This window comes from Hyaena hyaena, unplaced genomic scaffold, assembly GCF_003009895.1.
Source record: "Hyaena hyaena isolate Hyena2069 unplaced genomic scaffold, ASM300989v1 scaffold_523, whole genome shotgun sequence".
Lineage (NCBI taxonomy): Eukaryota > Metazoa > Chordata > Mammalia > Carnivora > Hyaenidae > Hyaena > Hyaena hyaena.
Window position 1 is genome coordinate 632,874 of NW_024081150.1, and position 19,322 is coordinate 652,195.

The 19,322-nt window shown below is 37.8% G+C and overlaps 1 protein-coding gene across 3 annotated transcripts in view; it reads right to left on the reverse strand.

Annotated features, from left to right (window-relative positions):
- The window catches only part of POLI (DNA polymerase iota), a 30,625-nt gene extending 22,269 nt beyond the window's left edge, over positions 1-8,356 (reverse strand). For 2 of the 3 annotated variants that reach the window (XM_039255257.1, XM_039255259.1), the window contains exons 1-3: positions 8,209-8,356; positions 6,662-6,772; positions 4,300-4,464 (exon numbers count right to left, since the gene is read on the reverse strand). In XM_039255257.1, coding sequence (XP_039111188.1) covers positions 4,300-4,464; positions 6,662-6,772; positions 8,209-8,356 — 424 coding nt within the window. Of the gene's footprint in view, positions 1-4,299; positions 4,465-6,661; positions 6,773-8,026; positions 8,150-8,208 lie in introns of those variants that run through there. The other variant, XM_039255258.1, reaches the window with a different exon arrangement.
- Positions 8,357-19,322: the final 10,966 nt, after the last annotated feature.

A 19,322-nucleotide genomic window follows, 5' to 3' on the forward strand; every position in this document is an offset into this window, starting at 1 on the left:
TGAGAGACAGAGCACAAGTGGGGGAGGGGCAGAAAGAGAAGGAGACACAGAATCCAAAGCAGGCTCCAGGCTCTGAGCTGTCAGCACAGAGCCTGTTACGGGGCTTGAACCCACAAACTGTGAGATCGTGACCTGAGCCGAAGTTGGACACTTAACCAACTGAGCCACCCAGGCACCCCTAAGTTTATTTATCTTGAGAGAGAGTGTGCACACGCAGGGGAGGGGCAGAGAGAAGGAGAAACAAAATCCCCAGTAGGCTCCACGCTGTCAGCATAAAGCCTGAGGCAGGACTGGATCTCAGGAATCATGAGATGGTGACCTGAGCTGAATTCAAGAGTGCAACACTCAACCAACTGAGCTACCCAGGTGCCCCCACAGAATATTTCTTGTTATTATATTAGTGTATTTTCTAAAATACCTGTTTTTAAGTAATCTCTACACCCAACATGGGACTTTAACTCACAGATCTGAGATCAAGAGTCACATGCTCCACTGACTAAGAAGGTCAGGTGCCCCAATATTAGTGCATTTTTAATTCACTCAAAATACTTGATAAATTAAGAATCAGTATAAAAGTCAGACTTACTAACTAAATTTCCAGGATGATATTTTCATTATTAAAAGGATGAAAAGGTACAGTGGCATAAAAGTAATAAGGGGAAGACTGGTAAGTCTGACACCATAAATAAATGTAAAAAGATAAAACACAAATTGTAAATATATTTATAATACATGGATATCAAAGAGCTAATTTCCTTAAGTTCCAAAAAATGATATAAGTCAATTACAAAAAAAAATTAAACAATCCAAATGAAAATCAGGCCCTATAGGCTATTCACAGAAAAAAAAATATATGTAAATGACCAAAATATGAAAAGATGTTCAAACTTACTCATAAAGAAATTCAAATCAAAACAATGACTATTTTTTTAAAAATATTTTTTAATGTTTTATTTATTTCTGAGAGAGAGAGAGAGAGAGAGAGAGAGAGAGACAGCTTGAGGGAGGGTCAGAGAGAGAGGGAGACACACAATTAGAAGCAGGCTCCCGGCTCTGAGCTGTCAGTACAGAGCCTGACGCGGGGCTGGAACCCACAAACCGTGAGATCATGACCTGAGCCAAAGTCGGATGCTTAACCAACTGAGCCACCCAGGCGCCCTGTCTTACTACTCTTTTCACCTATCAGGCAAAATCTTTACAATTTGAGAATATGTAACACCCATATATACTAACAATGTGCTGGGAAAACCTCAAGTGCAATTTTCAGCAGTGTTCAAAATTTTAAGTGCAAATTATCTTTGATCTAGAAATTAACCTCTAAGAATACTTACCATATGGATATCTCCATAAAAGTAGGCCCAAATTTCTATGTGAAATGTCTACCAAAGCATATATTAGGAAGAACAAAAAATTGGTAACAGCCTAATTAACAATACATCACTATCAGGAAACCATGTAATTTATCATCCAAAATAAGACATTTTTTGAATGAAAGGAGGTGCTATTAATCATCAGGTGGGGACAACAGGAATAAAGTGGGACATACTGTCTCCATATCACTAAAGGACTGGTTAAGTACAGAACAAAATACAATGTAGTACTGGGCAAGTATTGAAAAGAATGAGGAAGAGTTACTTGAAGAGACACAACTCTGTGTATAACCTCTTCTGTGTACACTAAAGATTATCTTAAAATTCACATACACACAATTTTGCGTAGATATACAAGTGATATTTTCAGAGTATAGTCTTATCTTTTCTGCTTGGCTATCCCTTCTTCCCCCTTTCTCCCATTTCACCACAGTCACCTCCTCTCCAGAAGTTAACTACATTCAAAACCTAGTATATATCCTCTCGCTTCCCTTCCTATTAATATATAGGCATACATAGCTTTTACTCAACAAGGAATATCTCTCAAAATCAAACAGTATGCCACCAATGCATTCTTGTTAATGGCCACATAATATCCATCATAGAGCAGTCTTAGTTCCTTTAGCCATTCTCATCCTGATGAGCATTTGTTTTCGTTCCATATTTTTACCAATTACAAATCATGCTACAATATTTTTGTACATATGTTCTCATGATTTTATTTCTACTGGATAAATCCCCAGTAGTAATAAAACAGGGTTAAAAATATAATTTGTATCTTTAATTTGAAAAAACATTTCTATATTTCTTTTTAAAAATTGTAATATTTGGGGCACCTGGGTGGCTCAGTCAGGTAAGCATCCAACTTCGGCTCAGGTCATGATCTCATAGTTCATGGGTTTGAGTCCCGCTTCGGGCTCTGTGCTGACAGCTCAGAGCCTGGAGCCTGCTTCAGATTCTGTGTCTCCCTCTCTCTGCCCCTCCCCTGCTCACGTTGTGTCTCCTTCTCTGTCTCTGTCTGTCTCTCTGTCTCTCTCTCAGAAATAAATAAAAAAAACATTTTTTGAGCACATCAGAGAACACGAGATGCTGGCGAGGATGTGGAGAAACGGGCACCCTCTTACACTGTTGGTGGGAATGTAAACTGGTACAGCCCCTCTGGAAAACAGTGTGGAGGTTCCTCAAAAAAATAACAATAGAACTCCCATAAGACCCAGCAATAGCACTGCTAGGAATTTACCCAAGGGATACAGAAATGCTGAGGCATAGGAGCACATGTACCCCAATGTTCATAGCAGCACTCTCAACAATAGCCAAAACATGGAAAGAGCCTAAGTGTCCATCGACGGACGAATGGATCAAGAAGATGTGGTTTATCTATACGATGGAATACTCCATGGCAATGAGAAAGAATGAAATCTGGCCATGTGTAGCAACATGGCTGGACCTTGAGGGTGTTATGCTGAGCGAAATAAGTCAGGCAGAGAAGGACAAATATCATATGTTTGCACGTATAGGAGGATTAGGAGGAACTTAACAGAGGACCAAGGGGGAGAAGAAGGGGGGAAATGGTGGGGGAAAGGGAAAGAGGCAAACCATGAGAGACTCTTGAATGCTGACAAAAACTGAGAACTGATGGATGTAGGGGGGAGGGGGGATGGGCATGGAGGAGGGCACTTGTGGGGATGAGCACTGGGTGTCATGTGGAAACTAATTTGACAATAAACTATTTGTAAAAAAACAAAACCAAAAAAAACATTTTTAAAAAAGCTGTAATACTTTGTTTCTACTTTTTCTCACATTCTTTATTTTTTGCAAGTATGATGGACATAAAATAATATCTTACTAATTCAAATTTCCTGAGCCACTAATGAATTTGAATATTCTTTTTTCACATAATTGTGGACACTGGGTTTGTTCGTTTTGTCAATTGCCTATCCATATCTTTTGTTCATTTTTCTTAAGTTATCTTTTTCTTGTAAATTTGTAAGGGCTTTTTGGATATTATACTTAATGCTTTCATCTGAAAATTGCTACAATTAATAAAAGAACAAGCAAAAACAACAGCAGAAAAGATAAATACTGGTTCTTATATATTTTTAAATTACATATATTTGCAATATGCCAGTACAAATATATTTCATATTTCCTATAATTTACTAAAACTGTAAGATTCAAACGTAAACCTTAGTATGGAGGAGTTTGCCTATATTGTAATATTTAGTATACATATAAAATCCAAGAAAAAATTAAGATACTCATTATTTTTGCTAATAGTTCTTAAAAATCAGCTTTTAATTATGTTAATCAAACATTACAGAAGCCTCCCCCAACTATTACCACATTAGAGTACAGCATATTCATAATTCATTTAAACTTGGTTTTAAGGGCACCTAGATGGCTCAGTCAGGTAAGCATCCGACTTCGGCTCAGGTCATGATCTCACCACTGGTGGGTTCGAGCCCCACATAAGGCTCTGTGTTAATGATGCAGAGCCTGCTTGGTATTCTGTCTTTCCTTCTCTCTACCCCTCCCAGGCCTGTGCACTGGCTTACACTCACACACTCTCTCTCTCTCTAAATTAAATTAAAATTTTAAAAAATGTTTTACTTTCTTTGGTATGTCTTTCCATTTTCTCATGTCCAATTTTTGCTTTACATTTTTTTCCTCACATTTTTATAAACACCAGTCACAAAAAACTCCGAATTTCTTACAACTATACATTTTTCTGTCAAGTGTCAAGATTACTCATAACATAAAAAGCCATCCTCTTATACAAAATATTTTTTAAAGCAGGAAAGACCCAAAATAAAAGTTATTACCAAAGAGGAAAGTGATTTATGGCATTTTATTTATTAAAAGATTCATGTAGTGAAAAGACATCCTATATACAAATTAATGCTGAAAGGATATTGCCTATAATCTGTACCTGTAACTTTATATGACATCTCTCTGTAACGTGTCAAGTCTTCTCCATTAACTAATACCAGCTGTGGACATTTTTCTTTTGCATCTCTGACATTCATAAGTTTCTTAACTCCAAGTTTTCTAGCTTCATAGTTGCAGGTAACCACCAAATATTTCTGCTGAACCCCTATAAAAAGTAAATATTCTTGAGAAAACTGAGCAGGATTAAAAGATCATCTTAAAATATAATTTTCTAATTCCATAATTTTAAATTGTATTGCAATCTATTCCGATTAAAACTAAAAAGTCCTATTTAGTTAAAAAGTACAGCCTCCATTCGTCAGGTTCTATGAAGTAAAATTAACAGAAATTATCGTAAATCAGTATATTCTCAGGGCACCTGGGTGGCTCAGTTAGTTAGGCACCTGACTCTTGATTTCAGCTCAAGTTATAATCTCTCAAACTGTGAGATCGAGCTACACATTGGGCTCTACGCTGACAGCACAGAGCCTGCTTGGGATTCTCTCTCTCCCTCTCTGCACCCCTCCTCACTCTCTCTCTCCCTCAAAATAAATAAACATTTAAAAAATAAAAATAAATCACTATATTCTCTGGAGTCTTCAGCAAAAAGATATAAGGAAAATCCTTCTCAGAATTTTTTTCCAGACAATATGAAACCAAATTAATTTATACTGAATTAACTCTTTATATAGGTCTAGGTTATGCTTCACCAAAAAATAAAGCAGATGAAAATAACTGAGTACAATTACTGGTTTCTGCTAGAAAAACTTTCCAATGAATATAAAGCAACATTCTATTGTAAGTGGCAACCTACAAGCATGAAGGATCTTTTCCCAATAAATGTTGTAATTATTGAACTGTTCCCCAGAAAAGATTAGACAGTGAGGCATCATTGATGGGTCTACCCCTTATCAAAAATGATTAAATTATGATCATCTACAGACTACACAAATTCTCGTTTACTAGTGGTGGCTTAAGATTGCGGAAATTACTTTTCTCTTTACACAAGCTGACCATTTGTCTACCACTGTAAAGGTAATGTTCATCTAACATATGTAAAACACAACCATGTAGAAGAAAAAAAAAGGTTATGTCCACTCCACCAACGTAAGACATTTGTTTCTAAAACTTTGATATTATAAACAAAGCAAAGAAACGTTATTTCACATAAAGATTTTTGAGATATCAGATTAACTACTCCAAAATAGAATCTCTGAGCCAAAAGGAGTAATTTAAGATTCATCAGTGAACTACATAAGAATCAGACTGGTAAATTCCTTAACTAAAATGTAGTCTCCTAATACAGAATTCAATTACATGGACTCACCACTATATGTCCCTAGCCCAAGTTAAATAGTCACATATTTTGTTGAGTATAACTGAAAGACTACTTTTGCTTTCTCCCAAAAACTTTCAGCATCAATTTCTCACTTTGAGATAAACACTCATCTCTGTGTCTTGATTATACAATACCTTTTTATTAAGCATTACCTACACAGCATCTTATGTTACACTGCTAGTAATTAGAAATGCCTTTAGTAGAAAATTTGTATCTCCTAACCCCAACTCCTTGACACGCTAAGAATGAACGATTAACCCTTCAGGATTAATCTTAGACTGGTATTGGCATACCAAAAATTAGTCATTCCCTTGTTCTTCTTTAGTAAATCAACTAGGCTGGGTTGAATTGGGATTCATCAAAAACAAACTAGGCACGAGAGGTTTGCTGCAGGTCAACCAGAATTGCTCTTTACACCTAAACTAAAAGATACATTCTTACTACATGCATAAAAGAAATTTTTGGAAATTTAAATGACTTTTCCAATTTAAGACATACATGTAATAGAGATGTTAAAACAAGCCAACATATAGAAGTAAATCCTCAATGCAAAATTCCTCTTTGCCTTTTATTTAAAAAGATACCTGCGTTTTTATGGAAAACTTACATTCTATATGCCTCAAGTATTTAGGGTTCTGTTCAAAATTCAACTATTTTGTCACATTACACAATTCAAGAGTCAAACCAAAAGAAGGTTTGATAGACGAAAATGTCCATTAGAATGTAATAAGACATTTTTGAATTTCAGCCATTGAGAAAAAGCCTAGTGGCTTATTATGGTCTTTCTGTTTATGTGTTCAGTTGGCTATATACACTACTTGTGTAAAATTTATTATTTTCATCATTTATTAAATGAGGCTTATATATTTTACACCTACTAGTGAAGCAAAGTCTACTGTACATAAAGCACCTTAAGAACTGCTCCCAAAATCTTTAATATGGTTAATGAATCAGAATATAATCAACATAAATGTGTGTTAATACTCTCATACGAAATGAAAATATTATCAATGTCCAGAATTACCTAAAGGTTTGCCCTTCAGTTCCGGATTTGATATCATTTCCACCTGTGCATAAAAGCAATCCAGATCCACATGTACTATTACTCTGGATGAAGAACCTCCTTCTGGCACCACTTGACCATGAACCAATGCACAATATGCAAAGAAATAGAAAAATATATCCAGGCTGCTTATCATCTCTGAGCAATTGGCAACTCTTTAAAACATGGTAACTGAGAAGGAAAAATGCAGAATGATTTTACGTTTTTTCCCAGATTTATGTGTCAAAGCATCTAAAAATTATGGGCATGAGAGAAACTGCATCCACAGAAGGCTCTTCAGTCCTGTCATTTAGTACATCTTCCTGTACCGTATTTTTCTCAGGCTAGAAATAAGTCCTGGGGCAGGGTGGGTGGGAACCATAATGGAAGATGAAACAGGTAATCCTATCCCCTGGAAATTTATAATAAAATTTAGATTAATTGTAAGGGGTAGGTAAGTTTAAACGCTGATTTCAACCAACTTAAAAATTATCCTAAGTGGCAGGTTCTTAAATAACAAAATAAACAAACAAAAAGAAACGTTAAATACAAAAGGGCAGAAGCCAGACCTCAGGGTTCCAGTGGACTTTATCTAGCACCCATATGAGAGCAGGATTATCTAGTTCAATGCTGAATCCCCAGTATCTAGGACAGGGCCCGGCATGTTAACAGACTACCAATAAATAGTCGCTAAATTAAAAGAATGAGTAAATATTTCTTGAATTTTAAGAAGTAGCTCATGTCATGCGGTGAGGAGGAGAGGGGGATAAGAGAGGGGAAATTCCAGCCCGTAACCAAGTAAAAACAAGGCAGGCTAAGGGCAGTGTGGTATTCCCGTCTGGATCCTGGAACAGAAAGTTTAGTGGAAAAAACTGGCAACATCTGTATAGCGTTTGTGCTTTAGTTAACACTATTATGCCAGTGCTCACTTCTCAGTTCGGAACCATGTACGATGAGTGATATATTAACAGAAGGGAAAGTCGCTTCTGCAACTTCTGTAAGTCTAAAATTATTCCAAAAATTAAAAGTTAAACGGGGGGGGGGGGGGGGGGGGGGGGGGGGGGGGGGAGAAGGTTTAAGGAAGAGCCTTGGCCCCAGGCCCTGGGTTGGGCAGTACAAGGTAGAGCCGTTGTATTTCCAGAGGCTGGAAGTGGGTCATCGGAGAGACGGCCACCGCACATGTGCCTCGTCTTCCGTTCCGAGCCAAGCTTCAGCCCCAACCTCTGCCAAGTGGGCGACAAGATTCTCTACGTTGGCAACCTTACTCAGCCCGGGCGCCCCATCGGCATTCACTGGCTAATCGCGAGATCACAAATGCACCCTGGAATAACAAACTGACACGCCCACCCTATCCTATTAGGCGAAATCATCCCTTTCGGATCCTTAGCTGTAAAACAGCAGGTAGCGAAGGGCAGCCCTCTCTACCAAGCCGGAAAAACGAAAAGAACAGAGCGAGGCAGCGACTGTCGCGCCCCAACGGTCGCCTCCGCCTCCCCTCAGCCTCCGCCCGCCCCGCCCATCTCATTTACACCAAGGGAGGCCGCCGGGCTCCTCAGGCAGCGGCGCACCGGGCGAGCACCCGGCCTTCCCCGCCTCCGCCCGCTCCATGGCCTCAGCCGCGTCCTCTTCGTCGTCGCAGCCGGCTTCCTCCCCTGGCTCCGCCCCCAGCTTTTCCATCCCGCCGCGGCCAACGGCAGCGCTGTTTCCGGCCGCTTCCGCCCCGTCTCCAGGGAAACCAGGGGCCGACCGCCCCCAGTCGCTTCGGCCTTCGCGCCTGCGCATCCCGGGCCGACCAGCCCCTTGCCCGGACGCACGCGCGGGCTGGGAATCGTTTGGTCCCACGTGCTGAGGTTACTTCTCGCCCGGTTGAGGCCGGAAGCGAGGGATTACAGTCACAAACAGCTTTTTTTTTTTTTCTCGAGGTCTTCGGAGTTAATGTCATACCACAAGTTTTAACTTCTTTTTAACTCAGAGGTAGCCCTGTTCTACCAGTTATAACTGTTAGAAAAATTGGTAAGATTTAGACACTGAATGATTTGTGGTGATGGAAGGTAGGAGAAAGGGAGGGAATTATGGGAAGAGCAAGGCGGCCCTGTGAACTAACATGATTAGCAAGTGTATTAAATATTGTTGCACTTTGTTCGTTGTTTGATTCAAAGACACTGTGACAAATTGGATCCCTGAATTCTTAATCATCTAAAGTGAATAGGCTCGCGATACATGAATTTTGGAATCAGATAAAATTTCCAAGCCAGAGCCTCCAAACTTTCTAACTTTGTGACTTTGGGCACGTTACATAACTGCCCTGAGCTAGTTTCTCCACTGTTGAAAAAAAAAACAAAAACAAAAACAAGTCTTGAGTGTCTAGAGATTAAATAAGTGAATGAAAACTAACATATAGTTTAGTATTCCAATGTGTGTAAAACACCCGACACACGGAAGGTGCTCAGTAAATGTTAGTTTTATTTGCCTCTGTTAAGATGTTTATGTGCGTGCGTGTTTTTCCAAAAGAGGAAATTTGGAAATTTTTCTGTGTGTGTGTGTGTGTATACACATATTTATACATATATTTACACATACATTTTGTTTTTTTATTTTTTACAGGATTTCGATCTTATAAGTAGGATGTAAAAACCTTGACAAACCTTTTAAAAGAGATACTGCTGCATCCTTAAAGAATAATGGGAGAGAACTGAAGCTCAGTGGTTTGGAAACCAAGTCTTCTTCCTTGGGGATTTTACTCTTAGGCACCTGGATCAGTTCTCTAAAACTCTCCAGTGTAAGATCTAAAATATTTAGAGCTATGCTGCTTTCTTTGTGAATACCGTTTTACAACTGTGGATAAAGAGCTTTTCAATTAAGTGCCTTGTGGGCCCTGAAGTGCCTCTTGGGCTATCATCAAGGGTCCAATTACTTATTGACAACAAAGGTATTTTTTTAATTCCCCCATGTTGAGAATGATACAAACCTCTGAAATACCACAGCAGATTAAAATACCTCCTTTATAACAGCTCTAGGCTCACTAACACTCAACAGCTTGAGTAAAAGTGAGCCAGCATTGAAAAACAGCACACGCAATCAAGTCCTATCTGGTTAGTCCCATTTATTTTCCTGTCAATTGTCAAACTGAAGAGGGGCTTTTAATTTAGTAGAATAGATCAATGGAACCTCAAAAGCCTCAAGGAGGGCTGGTGCTTTTCTTTTTAACTTCTTAAAATTTATTTATTTTTTAATTTATTTAACATTTATTCGTTTTTGAGAGACACAGAGAGTTAGTGGGGGAGGGGCAGAGAGAGAGGGAGACATAGAATCTGAAGCAGTCTCCAGGCTCTGAGCTGTCAGCACAGAGCCCAACCTGGGGCTCCAGCTCACAGTCCGGGAGATCATGACCTGAGTCAAAGTCAGACTTTTAACCAACTCAGCTCCCCAGGCACCCCAGGGCTGGCTTTTTGAGTGTACAACTTATATAGTAACACAGAGAGAGCCCTGTGCTTAGAAGTCCTGTCACTTGGTTTAGTATTCTTGTTGTCATCTTGAAATTCTTAATAATATTTGAGCAAAGGAGCACTCATTTTTATTGTGCGTTAGACCTCACAAATTATTTAGCCGGTGCTAGGGACAAATGAGGGAAGTGGCATAGAAATGACATTAATAAAACATCTCTATCTCAGGCATAGGGCTAAGAACTTCAAACAGTTGATGTCACTCAACATGCCTTAGAGGGTAGGTATCATCATTCTTATTTTACCAAAAATGAAACAGGCCAGTAGAGACTAAGGTATTTACTCAAGATTATGAATCTAGTAATGTTAAATCCACTTGTCAGAGTTTTCTATAGAGAAGGATTTGTTAATAATGTTTCTTCCATAGAGGAAGTCATTTCCTCCATCTTCCTTGGTGCTTCAAACATCAGCTAACTTGAAGTAGGGAGAATAAACATCCCTCGAATGTATTAAGAGGCAAAAAAACACAATTTATATGAGCTAATATGTGTTCCTTTGTTGAGGAATGAGTTAGGAAGTGCTATATTTTATTTTATTTTTATTTTATTTATTTTATTTTTTATTTATATTTTTTATTTTTATATTATATTATTTTTATTTATATTTATTTTACTTTATTTATATTTTATTCTATAAATCCTTTACACTATTTTAATTAGCTGTAATTTCAGCTAATATGTAATAAACATATTGAACCTAGATCACAATTGCATATTTAAGTGCAAAATGAGTGAACTGCAAGGCAGAATAAATGTATTTAATTAAATAAAATTATGGTTGAAATAATATTCATGGGGGAGCCTAGGGTTGCAGAGTGTGACTAGCAGATTTAAAAAAAAAAAAACTGGGGACATTTGCAAGCTTCAGAAGTCAAGACACTGTGAACTTATGTACATTATAAGTGACAAGCATGAACACCCACGTCAGGGATGGGTGGGAAAGTTACCAATGCCTGTTTCTCTCCTCTTAGCCAAATACATACATACAGCTCAAAGGGAAAACTCTAGACAATATTCAAGGGCTTTGACATGAAGAGTGTGAAGGTTTGTGAGTGTCTGTATTTTATGTTGGTGGGGACTGAGGTACATAGAAGTTGACTGGAGGGCCAAAAGAACAATTTGCCTTGGCAAAAGGCACAAAGAATTTGGTTTTGTAAGGTTTGTAGCCTAGTACAGTGTTTCTCAATTGGTATTGATTTTGTCTGCTAGGAGATATCTGGCAATACCTTGGAGATATTTTGGTGGTCATGTCTGAGGAATTGGAGCTCTGCACTACTGACATCTAGTGCGGAGAGGCCAAGGACATTGTTGAACATCCTACAATGCACGGGACAGCCCTCCACAATAAAGAACTATCCAACCCGAAGTGTCAGTTGGATTGAGGTTGGGCACTCTGGCCCACTAGTAGCATTTATACTATCCTGTTCCCACTCTCTCCTCAGCTTCGGGTCCCCAGCTGTAGTGAAGAATTGATCTTCATATAGGTGCTTTTAATTATAAATGGACATTTTTAGAGGAAGGGGAGTATACGAGAGGGAGACAAGTATTATTTAATTGCTTTTCATTGTGGGAATTCACACTCTGAGGTTAAAAACAAATGCATTTGCTAGAAAAGAGATTTAAGAAAAATATCTATGTGTTTATGGAACTTGTGAGTTGCCCCTTGGGTGAAAGGCTGATGAGTCAGAAATAATTTATAAGGCTTAGAAGCTAAAACCAGAGAACACATAAAGGCTTCAGATGGTTGAAAGCAAACTATAATTATGACACGCTGTTGTACAATGTGCATGTCATGCAGTATTTACTTAACTTTCATCCAAGGATCTCAAACCCTTTGCCTGAAAACTTTAATTGTCGTGAAGAACCTTCTTCTCTCTCTCTTTCCCTCTTTCTCTGTCTCTCTCTGTCTCTCTCTCTCTTTGTACATCCCATTGCCCCCCAAAGCTGCAGTTTCAATTTTTCTCTGTGTAACCTAAAAATATTTGCTTCATACCATGTGATTGTGGCTATGAGAAGGTATAAGAGGCTGGCGTTTTTCTAACAGCTTCTCTTTGCTTTGACCTTTCTTTGTGGTTCTGTAGAAGTCTGATGAAAAGCCTGCGTAGTTGTTTTAGTAATGACATTTAGAACATTGCATGTTAGGTTGTGCTCAGTGGACCTTGCTTTGTCATTCTGGAGAGATGGGGACCAATGTGATCACAATACAAGTCATTTGGTCCTTGTTTATAAATAAAGTCTGCAAAACCATGAGAGACTCTTGAATGCTGACAAAAACTGAGGACTGATGGATGTGGGGGGGAGGGGGGGATGGGCATGAAGGAGGGCACTTTGGGGATGAGCACTGAGTGTTATGTAGAAACTAATTTGACAATAAACTATTTGTAAAAAAAATAAAAAAATTTAAAAAAAAATAAATAAATAATAAAAAAAATAAAAATAAATAAATAAATAAATAAAGTCTGCAAACTTCAGCCACCAAGGGAAAGAGAATTACTGGAGATCATATAGAAAATGCAAGCCGATTAAAATAGATCAGGTTTACTAAATTAAATTGATAGACACATGCTTTAATGTAATCATTTTTTAAAAAGAAACCCATTTTCCTGATTGCAAAAGTAATTCATGATTATTATGGAGAATTTGGAAAATCTAGAAAGGAGATAAGAAGAAAATGGAAATAACCCATAATAATCCATAATTTGGGTGCTCAGAGATAATCATGCTTTAATAGTCTTTTCATAAAGCACAAGGTAAGTTTCTTTTTATTTCACAAATATATTTCTGCATCTATTTCTTTACCAAACCACAAAAACCGCTGTGGGGTACATTGCCGGAATAAATGATCTAGAAAAACCTTTATACATTTACTTGTTTTTTTGATGTTAATTTGAAGGAAATGAATAAATATGGTCTCAGCATCATCTTGGAAATATTAATAATTTTAGTTTAATCAGTAATCTCCATGTTTTTCGTTTGAGTTTAATATAAACTCAAAAAGGAAAATAACAATTATATGTATAGGACTTATTTTTTAAAGTTGATTCGAAGACTTCATTAAAGTATCTATCAGTCCTAAAAGTACTGCTTGTGCCCCTGATTTAAAAAAATATTTTTTTTCTTCTCATCCATTGTTTAAGATATTCTAGTAAAACAAGAAATATAAGGTATAAAGTGAAAAACCCTCTATAATCCCCGCTGCACTTTGATATAACCATTGTTCACAGAGTTTACTACTCACAATATATAGATATACTGGATCTGAACTTTTCTTGTAATGCTTAGTATAGGGTAGTCATAGTGATAATCATTTCTAATTTATATGAGTGGGCTCGTACCATACAAATTTTCTGCGCCTTGTTTTTTTAATTAGTGTCTCTTGAACATCTTTCATTTTCCATGCACAAAAAAATACTGTATTCTTTTTAGTGGCTCCATTGTTTTACAATTCCATATCTATGGACACTTATTTCTAATTTTTTTGCTGCAGTAAACGTCTTTGTACATACACCTTTGTGCCCTTCGTCAGGAGTTTGATCCCACCCTTCCCTCGGACAAATCTAACCCAAAAGTCTAGTAAGAACGTTATCCTTATTTTGTTAAATTAATAAAACAACATGTGAAAGGAGATCATGATAGGTGAAGCCCGTCAGTTCTACCTCCAGAGGTGCTCTCAAATCCTCCACTGCTCTGCATTCACATCAACGCACTCTGTGTCCGGTCTCATATGGTCATCCCTGGCTTATAGATCCCTATAATGATCTTTTAATCTGTAATTTCATTTTCCTGCTAAGAACCTTTCAAAGGCTTCCCACAACCTTTAGAGTAAAATTCAAACCCCTTTCTTGCCATGGTCCTCAAGGCCCCATTGGGACACACTTGACCTTTTCATCCCTACTTCTTCTCATAGCAGTTTTATCATTTTCCCTTGAACTCGGGCCCCACCAAACCCCTTTCTATTCTGGGGATATGTGTTAGTCTGCAGTCAGCAAGCTGGAGATCCAGGAGAGCTGGTGATACTGTTCTAGTCTGAGCCCAAAGGCCCGAGAACCGGGAGAGCCAACGGTGTAAATGCCAGTTTGAGTCCAACTCTGAAAGCAGTAGACCAATGTCCCAGCTCTAGGACAGTCAGGCAGAGAAAGCAAATTCTTCCTTAGTTAGCCTCTTGTCACTATTCAGGCCTTCAACAGATTGGATGAGGCTATCCACATGGGGAAAGGCAATCTGCTTCACTCATTCTATCAATTTGAATGTTCATCTCATCCAGAAACATTCTCATAGACATACCCAGAATAAAGTTTAACCAAATACGTGGGCACTCTGTGGCCCTGTCAAACTGACACATGAAATTAACCACAGAACAACTTCTAGTCTTCAGACCACCCTATCATTTAAAAATTTTTTTCACATAACTGGCTTGTTCTCTTTTTCCAGTTCTCAATTCAAATGTCGACACCTCTAACTGACTTTTCCAAACCACACTCTCTCAGATGGCCTCCCTCAGAATCACATTCTCTCACAACATGCTGAATATCATTTATAACACCCAAATATGTAACTGTTTATTTGCACTTTACTTGTTTTTAATCTCTGTCTCCTCCTAGAATGTAAATTGTACTAGGGCTTTATTGGTACCTACCAAAAATATACGTGCAATGCATGAATGGCATTATTTCAATATCAATTGGCTAACTTAATAATGTTAGATTTTTAAAAGTCCTGTATAGACAAATCTTCCTTATAGAAGATTCCAAATAATACATGCAGATAAGCTCCCTCCAGGAGGTGGAGTTTAATCTCTTCTTCTTGCTGGTGGACTAGACAGTGACTTCCTTCCAAAGAATAGAGAATAGAAAGGGAGGAACAGCAAATTTACAGTGAAGAAACCTGGCAGTCACTGCCTCAACCAAATACCCCTGATAGGATAGTAGTATCACTTCTGTGGAATTCTTGCCCCAAACGCAGAACTTCAATGTAATCGTAAGAAAACCTCAGACAAATTCAAATGGAAGGACTTTATAAAACAGTTGATTAGTATTCATCAAAGGTATCAAGGTCAAGAACGACAAGGTAAAAGGAACTGTCACAGGTTAAAAGAGACTATGGAGACCTGCAATTAAATGCACTGTGGCACCCTGGATTGGATTCCAGAACAGACAGAAGACATTTATGGGAAAACTGGTGAAATCCAAATAAAATCTGAAGTTTGTGTAAATACATCAAGGTTGTTCTCTTAGTTTTGACCAAAATACCATGATAATGTAAGATGTGAACAGCTGGGGAAACTGATGAGGGATGAGAGCTCTCTGTATTATTTTTGCCACTTTTCTGTAAGCGGACATTTATACCAAAATAAAAGGGTTATTTTAAAAAATAGAGAATCACAAACCAGAATCTAAATAAACCTTAATATTTTTTCAAATCTTTACAAATAAAAACACAAAAATGAAAAAGACAGTCTTCTAGGCCCAACACACACACACAAAGGTAACTCTGTGAGGCAATGGATGTGTTAATTAACTTGATAGTGGTAACCATTTCACAATGTGTACTTAGATAAAATCATCATACCCTAAATAATTTTTATTTGTAATTATACCTCTGTAAAGTTGGGGAGAAAAGCTTATATGTTGCTGCTGATATTCAAAAGTGCAATGAACATTTTGCCTTTTTATTAGTTAACGTGTGTAAATTGATAACGGCCTTCTTATGTTTACAGAAATTTAAACCTCCTAAGTCTCAACTATTATTTTGCATTTCTATTACCATACTTTAAAATTCCTTAAAAGATGTTATCTATGCAGTTAATGCCCATTTAATTTTTATAATTGAAGGATATTTTTGAACACACTGGCACCCGACAGATAATTACTGCTGTTAAAATCATCACTCCATAAAAAGAGTTTCCAACATGAGATGATTCTTACTTGTCTATAAGTTTTAGTTTATTATTCTTTGAATAAAAGCCAGAAATATTATTAAGAAATCAGTGGCAGTGAGAAGCTGAAGTCAGAATTGCTGAATATGCAATTCGTCTGAAGTGATAGAAATACTGTGCTATCAACAGATTCTTCCGCCAGCGTCTGAAATGGCCCCTTACAGAGGACAGTAACTACCCAAGAACAAAAAAAGTGTTCTTTTAATGGCATCTGCTACATTCACTTGTGTAATGACAGATTATTAAGTAAAACACTGTAGAAACTATCCTGGTTTGGGATTTATACATTGTTACCTGAGAAATCAGTTCCTACTTAAAATGTTTATAAAAATATTGACTTCACTTTGCTTTTCTTTACCTTCATGGAGGCACAAATCAAAATGAAAGACTAAGAAAGATGAGGAGATATCATAGATTGGAGGACATTATGAAAACGTAACAAATAAATGAAAGTTACGATTCTGGATCATTTCCTGGGACAGAAAAAGGATGGTGGGGGGGGGGGGGGAAACAGGCAAAATTTGAATAAGCTGTGTAGTTTAGTTAAGAGTTTTGTACCAATGTTGGTCTCCCGCGTTTGATCACTTTATTATGGTTACGTATATTGTTAACAATAGAGAAACGGGGCATCTGGGTGGCTCAGTCAGTTAAGCATCTGACTTCATTTCAGGTCATGATCCCACAGTTTGTGAGTTCAAGCCCCGTGTAGGGCTCCGTGCTGACAGCTCAGAGCCTGGAGCCTGCTTTGGATTTTGTGTCTTCCTCTCTCTCTGCCCCTCCCCAGCTCATGCTCTGTCTCTCTCTCTCTCTCTCTCTCTCTCTCTCAAAAATAAATAATAACTTTTTAAAAGTTAAACATTAGAGAAACTAATGGGAGACAACAATTTTCTGAATTAGTTTTGTAACTTTTTTGCAACTGCTGCAAGTCTAAAATGATTTCAAAATAAAAAGATATTTTTTAATTGCATGGGAAAATTCCTCAGGAAGTTGTTACTTCAGAGAGAGACCTACTATTTCTCAATAGTTCTGATAGAGCTGATTTTCCCTCCAGCTTTGAAACAGAACATGGTTCTTTTAGTTGAGCAGCAGGCAAAGTACAGTTATTGGCCTGTGCTTTAAGAATATTTTGTACAGTGGGGCGCCTGGGTGGCTCAGTCGGTTAAGTGTCCGATCAGGACACAGTTCGGCTCAGGTCATGATCTCACGGTTCGTGGGTTCGAGCCCCGCATCAGGCTCTGTGCTGACAGGTAGCACAGAGCCTGGAGCCTGCTTCCGATTCTGTGTCTCCCTCTCTCTCTGACCCTCCCCTGCTCACGCTGCCTGTCTCTTTCTCAGAAATAAATAAAATATTTTAAAAAAAGAATATTTTGTACAGAAATATACATCTCAAGATACTAGAATTATACTTTGCACCACAAAATGTCCATCATTTGAGAGACCCAGTGGAAGCAAGACCAACTGAGAGAAAGATCTACGTTTCTCATCTTGCATTTATGCCAGACGATACACTGAGTGAGGACTAAATTACCTAGACAATTTAAAATTAAGGGAATTTTTTTCCTTTTTCCATTTTTTTTCTTCTCAAGTGCATGTGGTTGAATCTGAGTAAGTAAAATGTAGATATCATTTGACTTCATTATGACCCAATGGAGGAAATAAATATCTAGGAATTTTGCTAATCAAGTGCTGAGGGAGTTCACTCTTGGAGATCATTTTGCAAGTGATAATCATTAAAGGGAAGTCCTTTTTGCAGTTCAGCAATAACACTATTCAGTTACCTAGCATATGTTTGGCTATTCGTAGCTCTCTAGTCTAATATACAACTCTGGAAGGAAATGTCCTTTATTTTACAGACGAGGGGAAATGGAGGCTCAGAAAAGTTAAGTAACTGGTCCGCTCTAGGCTTTGAACTCAGGTTGCACCATCTCTAAATGTCTAACTATTTATATGGGTTGGCCTGAAACAAATTCTAACTTTAGTGAAGTTTGTGTCATAGTGATATTTCAGTCATATAAGTCCTTTGACATATTTGAAAGATTCTATTAATTTTAAGAGGAAATGTGATATTTGAAAATGACCTTATGTATTCTTCAATATGTAGAAATATATGAGAAAACCCAAGGTCTGGTATTTATTAAGTTACTAGGTTCTGTTAGGAACAGGGAATATAAAGCTAACAAATTACTTATTTCATAAGTACACTAACTATATCAAGATCTTAGAGTGCCTTTTAATAAAGTATAGCATTGCAGTATAATGTGTTTTTAAGAGCCAGAAAAGAGAGGTCAGCGATCTAAAAGAAGTAACCCAATGTTTACTTTCAAAAGTCTACTTCTTGGGGCACCTGGGTGGCTCAGTCGGTTAGGCGTCTGACTTTAGCTCAGGTCATAATCTCATGGTTCATGGGTTCAAGCCCCACATTGGGCTCTGTGCTGACATCTCGGAGCCTGGAGTTGGCTTCGGATTCTGGGTCTCCCTCTCTCTCTGCCTCTCCCCTGCTCACTCTCTCTGTCTCTCAAAAATAAATAAAATATTTTTTAAAGTTATAAAGTCTACTTCTTTGGCCTTTTAGTTATCATTCAGAACTATAGTGAAAAATATAACAAAGTTACACTTTCAAAGCAAAGATAAATAACCAAGCTTACTCTGATCTCACTGAGAGTTCCCACTAAAACATTTAATTGTGGACTTTGGATGCGGGAAATATTCAGTTGGGCTTTTATTCTAGAATACAGATGCCCTATAATTGGATTGGTAGACAAAGATCATTTACTTGATAAAGAGGAAAGGAAAACTTTGTGCCTGTTGCTTTGTTCACCTTACAATTAAACAGACATAATTAGATTCTATACTTTAGTACCCTGTTATAAGATACAGGTTTCAACCTATCCCTTACATCACAAAACCCAACAAGTTTCGCTCCCTGTGCACCCATGAAACCAAAATGCGGTACAGTGGTCCTGAGTCCCTCTTTGCGTGATAGGACAATGATCTCTCGCAGGGATATAATAAACAGAGAACGCCAGTGCTCCTTATCTGAGTTTTCAAAACTACAGTGTGACCTGTATGACCATTGTTGCCTACACTTTCCTGATCACAAGAATAATCTGGATGCCAATTTAAAATACCATTTCCTAGTCATGTCATCCAGAACTTTTTTTTTAATTTTTTTTTTCTAGGAGAGAGAGAGAGAGACAGAGCGAGCA